This window comes from Sebastes umbrosus, chromosome 3, assembly GCF_015220745.1.
Source record: "Sebastes umbrosus isolate fSebUmb1 chromosome 3, fSebUmb1.pri, whole genome shotgun sequence".
In the NCBI taxonomy this organism is placed as follows: Eukaryota; Metazoa; Chordata; class Actinopteri; order Perciformes; family Sebastidae; genus Sebastes; species Sebastes umbrosus.
In genome coordinates this window covers 36,071,023-36,089,394 of record NC_051271.1, presented here as the reverse complement: position 1 = coordinate 36,089,394, position 18,372 = coordinate 36,071,023, and the positions used below count along the sequence as shown (strand labels likewise).

The following is an 18,372-nucleotide window of genomic DNA, read 5'->3' as shown; positions in this document are numbered from 1 at the left end:
TCTGTCCTCGTAGCTCTGCGGAATGTTTTTTGATTTCAATGACCTCAGGCGGCCTTAGTGGGCTTTTAGATGTTTGGTCTGGTTATTTTTTTTAAATTCATATGTCTTATTAATGTTGTACCTGGTGCAGGTATACATATGAGGTTGACTTAAAACGGGACTTTGGTGTTGTTTGCAGATTCACATGTTAACATATCAATGATTATTCCTGATTGAACCGGCTACTACTGGGACTGTTGGTGGCCTCCTCCTCCTTCTGAGGGTGTTTGACCCAGAAAGACTAAAGACCAAGGGTTTATGTGTGTGAATGGTTAGGCTGGTTTCTCACACAGGATTACTCTGATAGGACCTTGCAAACAGGCTACAGAAGAAGCCTGAAAAACACATACACATGCAGTGTGTGTGTGTGTGTTTGTAGTTCATCATTATGTCCTTAAAGCAGCAGTAGGCAAAATTGGAGCAAATATGATTAAAAAATGAAACATGAAACATGTAACCTGAAAAAAAATCATGTTCCTCTGTGTCCTCCGGTGCTCCTAACGGCATCTGCAAGATTTCACAGACCGGAGGAAAACAAGCAGTAAGTGCTGATCGGAGGTCTGCTGTCTAGCTGCCGTCTATGAGAGCCAGCTGTCAATCACTCGCGAACTCCGACCAAACGGTCAAACTAGGCAGCGCTGATCGAATATGAATCAATATTATGTTGCGTTAATGCCTATTTCTCTCCTCAAATGTTATCAAAATCATCTTGTAGTGCATAGTTTAGCTGTAAAATGAGAAAGTTTGTGACGTGGCAGCCATGTTGAGATCTGCTGAAGGAATGCCAAGTTCCGGTCACATGACCGGAGCACAGCCAATAGGAACGCTCTCTCTCTCTCTGAAATGACCTGTGATTGGTCAAAGTCTCCCGTCACTATGCTAGATTTTTTAAAGTCTGAAAACAGAGCCATGAGGCGGTGCAGAAGTCTAGTTTTCTCTCAGAACACTTGAATTACAATATGCTGAAAGGTTATTGTGGAAAAATTTTGCCCAATGATGCCAAAAATAGACTGCCTACTGAAGCTTTAAGTGACTCACAAGAGACACATCAGTTCATTTCAAGATCCTTCTCTTGTGTAAGCCCTCCACATTTACATCAGTGTGTGACATTAACCCACTGATGGTGAAATCCTTCCTGAGAGCAGGACATTGCAAAAGCATTTCAACTTTTCTCTTACATCATTTAAATAACCTTTGGGTCCCATATTTTATGTGTTTCAGGATCACACACACACAAACTTCAAATCCCCCCCACTACTCTGTCTGGTATTCCTGTGTTGATCAGTCAGTGAAGGAAGTTTACGTTAAAGCTGGGGGAGGCAGTTTATTTTTGCCGTCATTGGGCAAGAATCCAATAATAACCTTTCAGCATATCTCTGAAACACTTCGCTGATATTGTCAGGCTCTTTTTGAATAAGTTTGTCTTCCTTTTTTTGTGTTGCTTTGCAGTGTATCAGTTGTTGCCAGTGCTGGAGCAGCAACTTTTCCTTCAGGATGTTCCACCGTTGAATCAGGCTTTCACCGAAGAGACGTGCACGCGCATCTGTATTTCTAGACAGGAGCGCTCTCTCTCTCTCTGAAATGACCTGTGATTGGTCAAAGTCTCCCGTCACGGGCTAGATTTTCTAAAGCCTGAAAATAGAGCCATGGGGAGGTGCAGAAGACTAGTTTTCTCTCAGAACACTTGAATTACAATATGCTGAAAGGTTATTATGGATTCTTTTGTCCAATGAGGCCAAAAATATACTGCCTACTGACACTTTAAAGAGCTAATCAGGGATTTGCATGTCTCCATGTTAGCCAAAGAAGCCCTCCGCAGAAGAAGAGGATGAGAACTTTGGTTGTTTTTCCGGCAGACTGAAGTAAAAGATATCCTGTGAGCAGGTTATAACAAGTTTAAGTATAAACATTAGAACATATTTTTGTCACATTTCTGACCGTGAAAACATGACGCTCGTTACGTCTGACCAAGCTAAAGCGAAGCAATTATTTTCATATCAGCTCAAATTCCACAGACGTCTGTGAGCAAAAGCATAGCATTCTAATTAGGGAACACACACACACACACTCAGTTCGAACAACCTTGACCTGCTGTTTGTGGGGGGTCTGAGCTATTAGCCTTCGGATGTACTGTGTGTATGTGTGCGTGTGTGCACAATTAATTGCCTAACCCAGAGGTCAATGTTGAGCCAAGGATTTGTTGTTTATGTAACTGAGAGCTGGAAAGAAGCAGGGAGAGGGAACAACACGAGCTAAACTTCCTACAGCAACATACAAACTACACTAATTCGCCTTCATGTAATATGTGATATTGTCTGACAAATCATTACTTTAAGACAATAGAAAGTGATATTTTTCCTCTGACACTTAAAAAAAAAAACTGTTGATAATCGTTCCAAAACATTCAAATATCATGTTCTTGGTGTTTTAGAGTGGTACTCCAATGATTTAGTATTGCACTGCCATAAAGTTGGGCAACATATATCTCATACAGCGTATGTTTGTATGATAACTTACAAAAACTTATTTTGTTATTTTTTTCATGCGTTTTCCTACAAAAGTCCAGCAACGTGAGCAATCAGTGCACCTGTGCAACAAAAGGCAACAAAACTACTAAAAAGGATCATGGTTACATTATCATGGGTTTAACTATAGAAGTGGCGTTACTTAAAGTGGCAGTAGGCGGTATATTTTTGGCGTCACTGGGCAAAAATGTCCATAATAATCTTTCAGCATATTGTAATTCAAGTGTTCTGAGAGAAAACTAGACTTCTGCACCTCCTCATGGCTCTGTTTTCAGGCTTTAGAACATCTAGCCCGTGATGGAGACTTTGACCAATCACAGGTCATTTCAGAGAGAGAGAGCATTCCTATTGGCTGTGCTCCGGCTGGTGGGAGGTGCTTGGTATTTCCTCAACTCGATCTCAACATGGCTGCCGGGTCACAAACTTTCTCATTTTACAGCTAAACAGTACACTACAATTACATTACAGTAACAGAATATTGATTCATATTTGATCAGCGCTGCCTAGTTTGACCGTTTGGTCGGAGTTTTCGAGTGATTGACAGCCGGCTTTCATAGACGGCAGCTGGACGGCAGACTCCAGATCGGCTCTGATTGGTTGTTTTCTTCCGGACACCGGAGACAACAGAGGCACATGATTTTTTTCAGATTACCTGTCTCATGTACTACTGTCAGGATATAGCGACCGATTTATAAAAATAACTTTTTTTTTCATCATAGTTTCTCCATTTCTACCCACTGCAGCTTTAAGTACGGAAATTACGTGACAAATAAATCAGCGTTGACATGAACAGCGGCCTCCTGGTTGAAAGTCCAGCGTTCTAATTGGATTTGAATTGATTATGAAGGTTATAGACAAATTATGGTGCATTACTTTTTGTAGGTATAGCTACAAACAGTGTATGACAGTTGGGGGATTCACAAGAAATACGTTTTTATAAAAAGAATGGTCAAAATAGATGCGGCAGAGGCCAAGACATCCTGATTTTTTCCCCCCTAATATGGGTCAAGCTCTAAAAACACTGGATCCTATAATTCCCACAATGCAACCAATATCATATAGTTTTGTGAAATCCTCCCTGATGACATGACCAGGGTTGTTTTCTCAGACTTAACATAGCAGTGACATGAATTGCACTCATTAGCCCTATTTGCACGGGACTATTACCTGGGAACCTCTAGTAATTTTTAATAATTGCAGAGGTCGTCTCTGATCTTGATCCCGTGTGAATCTGCCATGTCCGTAATTTGTGAAGTAAAAATTCCACCACAAATTACCTGCCATATTTCGCCAAACACAGAGGTCATGTGATAATATGTCCTCTGGTAATACTAGTCCCGTGCGAAACAGGGCTATTGACCCAAAGAAGTCAAAAAGCACACCCCTTTTTCTCAGAATCCTACTTCAGTGAAATCAGAACACACAGACATACACAGGCCTGTCAACAAATATTTTAATATATATTTGAATAGTAAAACAAACTATTAATTAATCAAATTATATATATATTATATATATATATATATATATATATATATATTATATATAAATTAATATTAGATTGTAAAAAAAGCAGCACTGCAGCGACTTTCGACCTCGCGCTGTAGTGTTGGAATAGAGGTCGACCGCTCTGATAGGACGTTTTACAAACTAACATTATCGGTGGAACTGGCCGATGGCCGCGCAGCCGCCACTGGTCACACGGGTCGTACATCGCCATTTACCATTCAGTGAGATTGTCTTAAAAGTGCGAACACATTGTCGTGCACTGTAGCACGTCTCATTACCCAGATCCAAACACATACAGCTATTCGTTAGGTCATTGGCCTATTTCCCTGGGCCCAGTCTAATGAATGGTGTATAAGTGTCAACCAGCTAACAAAGGAGGCTTATCTCCACTAACATGCTTTCCCTCCAGCCACTGTGTGTGCGTGTGTGTGTATGTGTGTGTGTGTGTGATGCCTTCTACTCTCTCCATTCAAAGTCTGAAATGTTTGTAGCTCTTACACTGGCAACAGTTAATAGGGATCAAATATCTAAGATAAACAGGGCATGAGGGCTCACTAAATGGTTTGATGAGTATGACAATGAAGGGAATCAGATGCTGGGATTTTCCCAGTCAACATTTCTCATGGGAGATTTTGGAGCGGTGTGTCAGACAGTGGACCCCACCATCATCGCACCACCAAATAAGGTAGGCCTTTATAGAAGCATATCAGTGCCCTTAGTTTTTCAATCAACTATCTGATATGAGTGTGATGTTCAGGTGTCCACATACTTTTGGCCGTGGACTGTATTCTTAAAGGGGACATAACATGCTCATCTTCAGGTCCATACTTGTATTTTGGGTTTCTACTAGAACATGTTTATATGCTTTAATGTTCAAACAACATTTTATTTTCCTCATACTGTCCGTCTGAATATAATGTACCTATACTCACCCTCTATCAGAAACGTTTTAGCACATTTCAACGGAATGGCAACAGAATTGCGTTGCTAGGAAACAGCTTGGGTTCATGTTTACTTTCTGTCAGCTGATTTCATTCACATACAGTACACTGTAATAGGAAATAAACTGGGACACATTCAGAATGTTTACGTTTAAAACTGTGAAATTGTCTAAATATTGTAGATTTGTGACATCACAAATGTACGGAAATCCTGACGGCTTGTTTCAAACGCACAGTTTCTGAATACAGGCTGTGTGTATTTCTCTGTGGATTCAGCATTTTGATACTTTCACAGTATTTATATATCACTTAAATCTGCTTTATAATATAAAAGACATGAAAATCTCACTTTTTACAATATGGGACCTTTACAGGAAAGTGGGCTAGTTTTGGCCAGTACACCTTTGACAAGGTGTTTTTCTTGTGCTTTTGCTAAATTTAAATAACATGGACACGATATCGAGGCGTAGACGGGGGGGAAGAGGGTTTGCAATTCGGTGTGCTGAGGATCTCATCGCTGCTTTTTGCAGATCATGTGGTCCTATTGGCATCATCGGTCTGTGACCTCTAGCACTCACTGAATCGGCTCGCAGCCGAGTGTGAAGCGGCTGGGATGAGGATCAGCACCAAAATACGCCTTGATATCCTGTCCGTGAATATCTCCGGGTAGGGAATGAGTCCTTACCCCAAGTGAAGGAGTTCATGTACCTCGGGGTCTTGTTCCAAGTGAGGGGACAACAGTAAACGTGAGATTGGCCGGAGAATCGGAGCAGCGGGGGCGGTATTGCATTCGCTTTACCGCACCGTTGTGACGAAAAGAGAGCTGAGCCGGAAGGCAAACCTCTCGGTCTACTGGTCAATCTTAGTTCCTACTCTCACCTATGGTCATGAGGGCTGGGTCATGACCGAAAGAACTAGATCGCGGGTACAAGCGGCCAAAATGGGGTTTCCTCAGGAGGGTGGCTGGCGTCTCCCTTAGAGATAGGGTGAGAAGCTCAGTCATCCGTGAGGGACTCGGAGTAGAGCCGCTACTCCTTTGCGTTGAAAGGAGCCAGCTGAGGTGGTTCGGGCATCTGGTAAGGATGCCGCCTGGGCGCCTCCCTAGGGAGGTGTTCCAGGCACGACCAGCTGGGAGGAGGCCATGGGGAAGACCCAGGACTAGGTGGAGAGATTATATCTCCACACTGGCCTGGGAAACGCCTTGGGATCCCCCCAGTCAGAGCTGGTTAATGTGGCCCGGGAAAGGGAAGTTTGGGGTCCCCTGCTGGAGCTGTTGCCCCCAACGACCTGACCCCGGATAAGCGGTTGAAGATGAGATGAGATGAGATAGATAAATGGTAGTTTTTCTATTTTATCAGTTCACCTCATGTTTTCATGTATGAATTTGGAATCCATTTCACATTTTCTTAAACTAAAAATAACTCTCGCTGTTTTTTATTAAAACGTCAGGGATATTATGTAGAATATTTCTCGACAGCAGATTACATTTTCCTGACAGTGGACCAAGTCGGCGGCGCTCATATTCCTGATGGATAGAAGTGTTGAGGTGAACCAAGTCCACAGTATGAGCAGGTTCAGTTAAAATAACTTGGCATGGAGCAGAGAGAGATGGCGCGACAGAGTTATTGAACAGACCTCGAGCTGAAGGCTGAACACACACACACACACACACACACACACACACACACACACACTAGTGAAGTGGAAAGGTTGTAGTCGACTATGCAGGGGGTCTCTCTCGCTCTCCAAGTTGAGCTACTTTAAGACTCTGTTATACTGAGGAATGAGTGTGTGTGTGTGTGTGTGTGTGAGGCGCCACTCTGCAGATATTTAGGGGATATGAAATCCTTCAGCGTGGCCGGCATTCCAAAGTATTACACACACACACACACACACACACACACACACACACAAACACACACACCTTGGGGTATATTCGGTTTGGATTAAACAGCGAGTTAGCAGAAACAATAGTGAGCTGGGGTCATTCAGAGACCCTGAGTTATTTTGTGTCTGTCTGTTAAAAATAATTAGTGTGTGTGTGTCTGTGTGTGTGTGTGTGTGTGTGTGTGTGTGTGTGTTCTCAGCCACCGATTCCAACTGTGGGAATTCTTATTCTACCGGAACTGAAGAACAACAATGGGCAGGGTGGTTATGGGGTGTTTTGTTAGTGTGTGTGTGTGTGTGTGTGTGTGTGTGTGTGTGTGTGTTCTGAAGGTCTGAATGGAAATGCCTTTGCATTTTTCCTGTTCTTTTCTTTGAAAAATATGATGCTTCATGTTGAAATTTAGCAAATTATTTTTTACATAATGTGAAAATGGCAAATTGAGATCAGTAGGCAATCATCATCATCATCAACAATTAAGAGAATTTCCGAAAAACTCTATGTTGAAAGTGTGCATGTCAAACGTTTCAATTCATCCTGTGCTGGAGCCCATTCCAGTTTCAACTCATTTTTCATCCTGTATGGAAACAAATGGCTGCCTGGAAAGTAGAACTAAAAACACATTCAAACATCAAAAAAAGCTATTGTATGTTTTACACAATTGACTGACCACACACATATTGTATTGTTTGTGCACATGACTTGCAGTAAATCGGCTACTATTCCCCAAAAAATACTGGTTTGGTCCTTTTAAAGGTGCAACAAAAACCTAATGCAAACCAATCATCTTAAATAGATGCTTCCTTTGAGAAGCTTACAATGATTACAATCATTTTTGGGGACTTTGTCAGAAATAATCAACTGTATGGCTATTTTTCAAACCTTTTTGTAGTTCATGATGTTTGTATTGAATATGGCATAATGTTCTTATTACATAGGATTATCTGTGGAATATATAAAGGAAATATGGACAAGTCAAAAATGTTTAGCTGGATTGCAATAGATTGTTCAGGTTCATGTCATTGTTATTCCTTAGTTCCAGCCACCAAATAGTCAAGTCAAGTCAATTTTATTTGTATAGCCCAAAATCACATATTTGCCTCAGGGTGCTTTACAATCTGTACAGGATACGACACCCTCTGTCCTTTACAGTACGACCCTCTCATTAGATAAGGAAAAACTTAACCAAAAAAAATGGAAGAAACTTAAGGAAGAGCAACAGAGGAGGGATCCCCCTTCCAGGATGGACAGACGTGCAATAGATGTCGTGTGTACAGAGTAACAATATAATGAAAATACAACATAGACAATCCATATGACAAAAAATAATACATGTAATGTGAACATATGTGAGAAGGTGGATCCAGGAGGATGTCAAGCAAATACTTAAATAAATAATCCAAATAATAGCTTATGATAACAAAATAATGCATTTGTAATATTTAGATAACAGGCCAAACAATTCAAATGACCAATGCCATCCGGTTTCCACATCCAGTAGGCCCAGGTAGCCTACTTTTAGCCAAGGCTGCTGCTAATCTATGTTGTGAAAATGTGGTTTTCCATTCGGCGTGAGGAAAGAGGTGAAGGACTCTGCTAGTGACACAGAACCATGAAACTCATCATGTGCGTGGTTTGTGATGATGCCTCCCAAAGGACAAATCCATGTCTCAGACTTGTCAAAGTTTTTCTGCCAACACTTTTTTTTGAGGTATGAACATATTTGATTTTTCAATGGATATTAAATTGTTTTAAAAGGGACTGTTTGTAACTTCTTACACGTATAAATCACCCTGGTCGGTGTCCCATGCGTGCTTGCATATGCACGCATGCGTGTGGCTAAACTGTTCAGACTCAGACTCCAACACAAACTACACGGAAGCACCAAAACCGCAAAGTTCTATCTAGTGAAGCCCGTCTTGCAAAACAGTGTTGGCCGCGGTCGGATGATGCGGGGGAGACCGTAGCTTTGGTCTCCAGGGCCGGAGTCTCTGCTGTACTCTGCTCCTCTGCTCCTCTGCCTGCTTGCCTTCACTCAGCTCGCTCCACCTCATGTGCATGTGCGCTCACTCCACACTGCAGAAGAGTTAGTTTAGCTCTGAGAATATCTAGTGAATGTACAGTGGACGTTTGTGCAGAAATAAATACTGCAGCTCCTCCAGAGCTCTTCCTCCTACAGAGGTTTCACGTGTCTTGTGAAGTGACGGGGCTCCGCAGCGAGAAACGTTATCGTCTCCGACTGGGTGCCGGTGTCTACCCTGTTTTTTCCGGCCGCAGTCGGGAGGCTGAAGCAGGAAAAGCCAACACTAGGATCAGCATTGATTCATGGAGAGACCTTCATCTGGTCAGCTAACATTACTGCCAAGCAGCTGAAATATCGCCTCACTGTTTTGAGCGATGCTCGTTCATGTCTATGTAGAGCGAGCACAAGCGCTAGCAACAGAACGCAGGACTTTCGTTGACTTAACGGCCACAGGTGTCGCTGTTAACAAGCAATTTCTGATTCTTACAAACAGTCCCTTTAAATATATCTTTATTCTTGGTAGTTTATTGTGGTCCTTGGGTATATATAGGAAGGTATTACTTGTATTGTTTCAATTGCTCCAGCATGTTGGGGCAGATGTTGACTTCTAGTGTTTCAGTCAATATTGTGACTCTAACATTACTTGTAAAAACATCTGATGACTGTTAACAAGTAGAACACAAATACAAGTTATATATATATATAAAAAATTGTATCCAAATAGCTCAATAGTTGTTTTTTTTTGGAGTGACATTACGTAACGACGCTTTTATTTTGAAGGCAGATCGTCCGTTTTCCTGTAACGGTCCTTTATTGAGGGGACAGACCCACCGGGCTGTCTCCATATGACCGGCGGGGCTCACACACATGCTGCAGTCTGTCTGTGTGGAACAAGTACTGGACCTCCACAGAAAGACACAACGGAAATAAAGAGAGCGAGAGAGAGAGAGAGAGAGAGAGAGAGAGAGAGAGAGAGAGTTTCCAGTAGAAGGAGAGAGGAGAGGAGAGCGCAGACAGAGACCAGTGGAGGGTTATTTAAATGTCCCTTTATATGGTTCTCGGATCATAAACACTTCTCGGCTCTATAAACATGCACCTACTGGGAATATCTCTGTTACTGGCATACCTCCTCTACACCAACCTCGCCAGCGACTTCAGCCACAGCCACGAGTATTATGAGTACTACGAGCAGGAGGAGCAGATGGACGAGCCGGTGAGTTGGAGACTAACATGTTGTAGAAGGTAACCTGGCTGCTGCTGCTGCTGCCTCTCTCTCTCTCTGTGCGTCTGGACGCTCACTGCGCGCAGCCAGCAGCAGCCAACATGTGCGTTGATATTTCACCTGATTCTGTCAGCAAAGAGGGGGTTTGAGGGGACCAGCAGGGTCCATCATGTGGCTTCAGAGGGGTTTCGAACCCGCAGACTCAAAATCATAATTCTCATGTCAGTTTTCCTATTGGAGTAAATAAAACACGAACTGCTGAATCCCTGAGGAAAATTATGATGAAATACTATTTCAGTATTGGTGATGTAGTCTTGATGGAGATATTTCATGCTTTACCTTGATTTCACTCTTCTATTAGACTTAGTGGGGGGTGTGCAACTTGGGGTCATTGGGCTGCCAGGGATCTTGAGATGAAGACTGTAGTCCATCACAGCGAGTTGAAGTGAAAAGTCAAGGTGTGGGTGAAGGAGGGACTGTGAGTTTGATTGAAGCCTGATTTCGCCTTGTTGTTTTAGGGATTCTGGAGCTAAAAAAAGTCAGCAATAGCTTCATACCTTTATTAAAAAACTAACACACGGGGAGGTGAATCTAAGGACAGCCAATGTGTATTGGAGAGTATAACCGTATATTGACCCACCTGCTAAGGTTGGCATAACTCCTAATGATGTAAATTCATAGTGTACCTTATGAGTAAAAAAATAAAGCCATCCAACTTGGGGTCAGGCCATCTACAACATACATTATAATCATTTGAATAAAGGCTTTGAATACTATTTAAAAACACCCTGGCGTAACACACTCCACTTAAACCATAGTCTTAAAGGAGCAGTGTGTAGCATTTAGGAGGATCTATTTGCAGAAATTGGAATATAATAGGGGTGTGACGAAATATCGTGCCACGAAATATCGCGATATAAAAACGTAACGATATGTATCATTGAGACGAAAAACTGAATCGCGATATCAGGTCACAATAGGTACTACGTACATACGGGCTCAGGGCAGTTGCAGCCTCTTCCTGTTATGCTATGCCATACCCCATAACCCATACGCCCGTGACCCAGCCTCCTTCAATAGGCCTTGCTGCTCTGGGTTGGGGCTCCACACACATCAACACACACAGCGCAGTCAGCCGCGGTGGACACGAGTTGACAACTATTTTAGTGCAATAAAACTTTGCAAGTGTAAAGCCAGGATACGTTATTACACCTGTTCAACAAGCATAAACACGATGAAACGGTTAAACCAGTAGGAAAGCAACGTTTCAATCTGCTCTGTCCGCTGTCTCTCATCCACCGCCGCTGTTTACACAAGCAGAGCGCGTTAGCTCGGCGGCTAACAGCTAACTGTAAACATGACTAAAGCTGGCAGTAGGCTGTGCAGTTTAACTGTTTAGGTTAGTTTGTCATGTATCTTACTGGTAAACTGATCAGCTGGCAGAGACAAAGCAGCCCCCCCACCAGCCCTAATGTTACCTGATGAGTGACATCGGCAGAGGACAGGAGGAAGGACTGTTACTGACTAATGGAGGACAGAGGAAGGACTGATACCATCAAAAATGGAACTATTAAATGGACGCTGATTAATGTGAAGCGGGTTAGCCCCGAAATTAGCAACAACAACGGCCCAGGATAACTTAAGGTGGGCTGTTAAGGCAGCGCAGCTATTCTCATTTTGTGACAAGCGCCTGCTAAGTCAAGTGTGACACCAAGTGGTAAAATTTGGTATACCGATCTGGTCCGGTTTGAAAATTTTACACCGGCCCAACTCTATTGCTGTCGTGTAAATATTTGAAGTGTATCCACAGATATACCCAACTTCAACTGAACAATGTAGGCATCCAGTTTGACACAAATCGTTGTCCATTGAGCTTGATTAACGTGGCTAATGTGGGATGTGACGGTGAGGAAAATTTCCTACCGGTTGATAAACCTGTGACAACACCGGTGTTACCGATTACACCGGACATTTTACAAGAAAATATGACGGTCAATATGTGTATCGCGCTTACTGTGATCTTCACCGTCGGGTGGCAGTGTGTCTGGCCTCTCCGGTAGAGCTTTCACTTCGGCTGTACACGTACTGTTACACTCCTGACCCTTATCCCCCGGATATGTGCCCATACCACTTTGCCATGTACTATAACCTGGGAAAAATAAACCAATTTGACCGTAAAAGCCACAGAAATATACTTTACTTCCCCATGTATAGCCTACCTACAAAATGTGCTCGTAACAATAACCCAAAATGCCCTGTAAAAGGAAGTTTACAGCAACCAAATGGTACTAAACTGTTCAAACATGGCCAGAAAACCTCAGTTCACTTTCCAAGTTGTATTCCCCCTGGTGGTGTTGCTTTGGACGAGCGGAAACAAAAGGTGTGTTAGTAACAGTCAGCGCTCAGAACGAGAAGCCAAAGCCAGATCTCTTTGAGTGTTTTTTCCTCACTAATTGTGATCATCTGTTCTGGTGTGCAGGATATCAAAGGTTAAGCCTGAGCTTTTTTTCTGCTGAGGCTCTGGGTCTGAGATGTCAAGGACAGAGAGATTCGCAAACACTGATTTTGTGTATCACATTATAAACTAGCCGTTTATTGTTTCACACACAGGAGGTGACACTGATATTTACTGGCTTGTATGAAATGATTATTATCCATCTGTCGAGTTTTATAATAAGAGTTGGATTGATGCACCATTGAAACATACTTTTCTTTAATGTCATGCCAGCACAGCAGATATGAATTGAACTGAATCGCTATTGAAAGACTGGATGAGAGAGGAAGGGAAACAGTGAGAGAGAGGGGTGAACTTTTTTTTTCCAGGGAGGGGGGAGGATTAGGAAGGAGTGTTTTCAAATTAGCCAGAGAAAAGAGCCAATGAAGGCAGGTGACAGGGGTCAAGTGTGTGTGTGTGTGTGTGTGTGTGTGTGTGTGTGAGGGGGGATAAGTGCTAAGCAGTAACATGCAGCCATTTGATCACAGTAGACTCTTAATTGGGATGATGAGGTTTTTTTTCTCAGCTCCTGTCTTCCACCTTTAAAGCCCTTGCAGTGAGGAATTTAAGTAACAACTGACACCAACTTTGGAGATAATGAGGCTTTCAAACAACTGTTAAACCTGCTCACCACACTTATGAATTGCTTGCTTCATGCTTAATATGTGTGGTTCAGTCTGTTTTCATCAGCTTAATATGGAAACTATCTCAGTTTCAAGACAAAGCCATCTCTAGCCTTTTCCTTAGCTTTTCCTTTTTTTGATTAATTATGCAACTAAAGAGAGAAATTGAAAAGTGATGTATGGCAGCATGATGTTTGCATAGGCATTTTATTGCAGGCTAAATATCTTTAGGAACTGTGTGTAATAATTAGGTGGATCTATTGGCAGAAATGGTATAGTGTATAATCACCTGAAAATTAGAATCGTTGTGTTTTCGTTACCTTGGAATGAGCCGTTTATATCTACATAGGGAGTGGGTCCTGGATGTATTAAGAGAACTGGATACAGCTTTGGAGGCGGGGCCCCATTCACTCCTATGAAAGTTGCTCAGTGGCACATGAAGACAAATTGACTCGACTTCCGCTTGGAAAAGTACCCGGATCTTGTGCACATGGAACATGCGCAGTAGCGTCCGCTCGGTCACATGACTCGGTCACAGGGTTTCCAACGTCACGCCGTCGTCACGGCTTGTGCTCCAGCCTCGGTCTAGGTCTCATTCACATGAACGGAGGAAGGGAAATAACTCTCTTTCACAATATAAGTCTATGGGAAAAAGTATTTTTGGGCCCAATGGCATCACGTGACGGACACGGAAGTTGCAGTACCGCCGTTTGGCCACTACGAAAGTTGGGATCAACGACCGGCGCTCTTCCTGGGGGCTTGGAGCGGGTCCTCTCCACGGAGTCCGCCATGTTGCACTGCCATGTTTTTGCAGTAACCCAGAACGGACAAACCAAACACTGTTAACTTTTCCTGCTTGGGCCGGAGTCGATAACATTACTCGCTCCCGTCGCTCTCTCTTTCTTGCTTTACCACTCACTGTTCCTTTAAAGTTAATGATCTAGAGCTTAAAGGATAACTTTGGTATTTTTCAACCTCTACCCTATTTTCCCATGTTTGTGTGTCTAATTGACTATTGGGGACAACCCCTTTTTTAAATTGCTATGAGAGAACCATAACGTTAATGAGGTAGTCAACACGAGGAGGCCAGACACACCGCCACCCGACGGTAAAGATCAAAGTAAGCGCTACATATATTGACCGTCATATTTTCCTGTAAAATGTCCGATGTCACAGGTTCATCAACCGGTTGGAAGTTTTCCTCACCGTCACCCGTCACATCCCTAGCCAACAGTCACTAAACGGGCTGTAATGTAATCACTTGGCGCAACCTAGTATTGTCAGGTTATGTCCACTAAAAGTGCTTGTTTTTGCCACTGACAGGCACAGATTCTTATTATTAAGTATTATTATTAAGTGTCTGACAACATTATGGAAAGGACCCTGCAGAGAAACCTTTTTCTTACCTTTCGCCTTCTGTTTGTTATTGTGTCAGGTGACTTGGTGCCGGAAGACAGTGGAAACGTGATTGAGAGTTGGACAGAGGAGGGCCACGGGACACTGGTGTTGTTAGACTTTGTTGTGTTGGACTACAGAAAGCGTAGCTTAGTGTTATCTAAAATATTTTCAATGAATATTTAGCTGATTTCGACAATGTGGATGTGACTTGAGATTTCACAACAAGACTTCTCTGAGCAAGACACACAATAACAAACAGACCGGATCAAGCGAAAAGTAAGGTATTATGTATGTAAATATTGATTAGAGTAGCTTTAAGTTTCCTCCAAGTCAAATATTACTGTTATCTTTGAAATTCAATGGTGGTTTAAAGTAGGGATGCAATGATACCGATACCAGTATCGGGTATTGGGTATCGGGTATCGGGTATCGGGTATCCGGTCCGATACTGTGCTCATGTACTCGTACTCACAAAACGGCTCCGATACAACGGCATAATACCACTTTACGGCAGCGTGACGTTAACCTCTCGTCCCCATCTTTCGGGTCCTATCACAGGCGCTCTCGCTCCACCTCCCCGACGGTGCGGGCGAGATGGGCCGGTGGTGCGCCCGACCCCGCGGGGCCGGGATCCCACCTCAGCCGGCGCGCGCCAGCCCTCACTTTCATTGCGCCACGGGGTTTTGCTTGCACCCTCTGACTCGCGCGCGCGTTAGACTCCTTGGTCCGTGTTTCAAGACGGGTCGGGTGAGTTACCGACATCACCGCAGACCCCTGGCGCCTTTTACGTGGGCCGAGCCCTGCCCTTGGGGCACGACGCGGTTGGGGCGCACTAAGGACAGTCCGCATTGGGAGCAGGGGGCCCCGTCCCACCACGGGTGGGAGAGAGGGCGCAGAGAGCACTTTGGCCACGGCCCTAGAGCCGGTTGCAGCGCACCGCCTCGTATCTGTTACTCCCCAGCCTGCCGTGTGTCGCTCACACCCTCCAGCTGGCTGTTAACAAGAGTCTTTTGGCACAGAAAGTACTTGTATCGTTACTCGGTATCGGCGAGTACCCAAATGTAAGGACTTGTACTTGTACTCGGTCTGAAAAAAAGTGGTATTGGTAGATCCCTAGTTTAAAGTGATGATGGTTTCTAGCAGGGCATTGTAGCTCGCCAGAAAGTTACAACCTTCATGAAATCTGTAGATGACCCTTAACTCTGTAGACAGATGGATGTGGTGAAATACCCGTCACAATGCCAGCATATCTCTCTCTCTCTGTGGGTTTACGTTGCTTCATCACTCTTCGTCGCGGTGAAGATGACGAATGAATGATGAATAGAGCATTACCAATGTGCTTTTGCTATTTCTTTAGCCTTTATCCCGCCCCAGTCAGCACATAATCTCTCATCTCAGTTTCTATTTATTCTCTACCTAACAGCTTCACCCTTGTCTTTATCTCTCGCCCATATTTCACAACCCCCCCTGGAGTCTGCAGAAGAATGTGATGTGTAATTATAAATCATTTCAAAGGAATTTTCTGGGATTTCTCTGTGGACCGTCCAGCTCAGTCTCACTGCTCCGTGTCGAGATATACTCCATCAGCTCTAATTGGCCGTGCCCAATTTACTGCTGAGCCGAGGCCAGCAACATTAAGGAGAGCAAATTTCATTAGAGGTTGGAGGGCAAAGAGGTTTTGTTCACTATAAAGTTCATGTGTCTTTTGGAGTGACGAGACAAGACGGGTTTTCGCCAGCCAGTGCATTGCAAGCTCGGCAGCCTGTAACTTTAGTGATTGTGTGGTCAAGAGAGACAGAGTGTGACGTTATCAGTAACATTATAGCTGTGGATGTAGCAGTGCAGTGTGGTTTCATTTTTAGATATTTCTCGGTGAATAAATGCTCCAACTCTCGTGGCCTGCTAGCCACCTGCTGATTAAAGTGAAGGGGAGTTAGCCTCAAATTTAGTGACAACTTCAGCCCAGTTCCTTAAGGTGGGCTGGCTTTTAAGGTGGACCAGATGATAATTTCAGTGACAAGCCACTCCTCCGCGTTTTGCTCAGCAAGCCGAGACCTTGTGTAATCATGTCTGGAAAGACACCTTGTCTTCAAAGTGTATCTCAGAATTTTTTTCACACAAAAAGTTGAATTTCATGAGTATTTAGGTCACGAATACCCACACAGTCCTATTTGTTCATTTGTCGTAGTCCTCAAGACGTCCTGGACATTATTCGCTTATTTGCGTGCTTCCATTTTTGCACGTTAGGACTGATGTCAGACAATGTTAGACAGACTTGTCTCTTCACCCATGTCTTTCTTAAAGGTTCACTCTTCGATATCTAGAGCATTAATATAGCATCAAACATCTATTGGCTGTGTAAAGATATAGAGGAGTAATGTCTACCTGAGCAGAGATTGAAGTCTCTCTCCCTCTGTGTGTGTTGTAATCCCAGTTTCTCCATGGTTTGTTTACATAGCCGGACTGGCAGTGCGTGCCTTTAGTGCACGCAATGTTCCCCCTCAGGCAAAGACTGTTAGCTCCGTTAGTACTGTTGCCATTGTTTTCACTGTTAGCGCTGTTAGCACCGTTAGCTGCGAGCCGCCGGCTCAGGCGTCACCCTGTTGAGAGCCGTGTGGAGGCACTAGATATGTTCTGTCTGAATTTCACATTTAGCACCTTTAAGAGTCCACTTTTTTCAGCTAATACCACTGTCACATTAACAATGCTGTCTGTATAGAGGGCAGAATAAAAGTGTCCTCAGAGCATCCAAAATGAGCCAGGTCTCCGTCATGATGACGAGTTTTAGATTGGTCCATTTCTGTTGGATAATCCCAAAACAAATGTTCTTTTTGTCATCTTAACATCCGTCACAGGACTGAAACACTGATAAAAACCTAATCCAAGTTAATGAAACCTGATAGTACCTTTCCCTCCCTTCTCTCCTTCTTCCCCGTATCCATCTCTCATATTCTATCCTCACCTCCCTTCTGACCTCACTTCTGTCAGAAAAATGTGTTGTAATAAAAAAAACAAAAAAAGTGGGAAATGTTCTGTTTCATTTATAGTAAACCTATCTGGACATTTTATTTATAGAGAGTAGAAATATATATTCCTTGCTGTAGCCTACTCCTCCATCTACGCACCAAATTTGCCAAAATGTGTTCCATTTATATGCAGATTTTTCTACCGTCTGTCTGATTCAGTCCTCTGGGACTCATTTTGGCCGACCCGTTTTAATGCAGGCTTTTTGTGACTCACGATGCTCTTTGAACTAGAAGTATATGAGAGCTCATTCAGAGTGTTTTGACGTCTAAGGGTTAACCTGTTTGTGTTGGACACTCCAAAGACTGACCTGCAGACCTCACCAGTTGACACTGTTATAGGCTGTGTGGGTCTGAATGGGAGGGGGTTGAATGGGAGCGTGAATGGGAGTGAATTGAAGGTGAAAGAGGGTCAATGAGGACAGAATGCATAATGAAGTGAGAGGCCGAGACACAGTATTTCTACTAAAAAACATGCAGCCTAGCAATTTGTTCTACTGAAGACATGACACACTAGCCAGCGCTGTGGATCCCTCACCTTGAGGTTATATATATTTACATAAATATATTTTTTATCTAAACTCCTTCATGGTGACCCTCACAGGTAGTCATAACATCTAAGATTGATGTATGGGCTACACATTTTTATTTTATATGTCAGGTGTGTCCACATGATTATATACATGCTGT

General features: G+C 43.3%; 1 protein-coding gene across 2 annotated transcripts in view; it reads left to right on the top strand.

Annotated features, from left to right (window-relative positions):
• Positions 1-9,761: 9,761 nt before the first annotated feature.
• The window catches only part of vegfc (vascular endothelial growth factor c), a 60,466-nt gene continuing 51,855 nt past the window's right edge, over positions 9,762-18,372 (top strand). Inside the window, exon 1 of one of the 2 annotated variants that reach the window (XM_037765310.1) lies at positions 9,762-10,135. In XM_037765310.1, coding sequence (XP_037621238.1) covers positions 10,013-10,135 — 123 coding nt within the window. In that variant the 5' untranslated portion in view covers positions 9,762-10,012. The remainder of the gene's footprint in view (positions 10,136-18,372) is intronic. The other variant, XM_037765311.1, reaches the window with a different exon arrangement.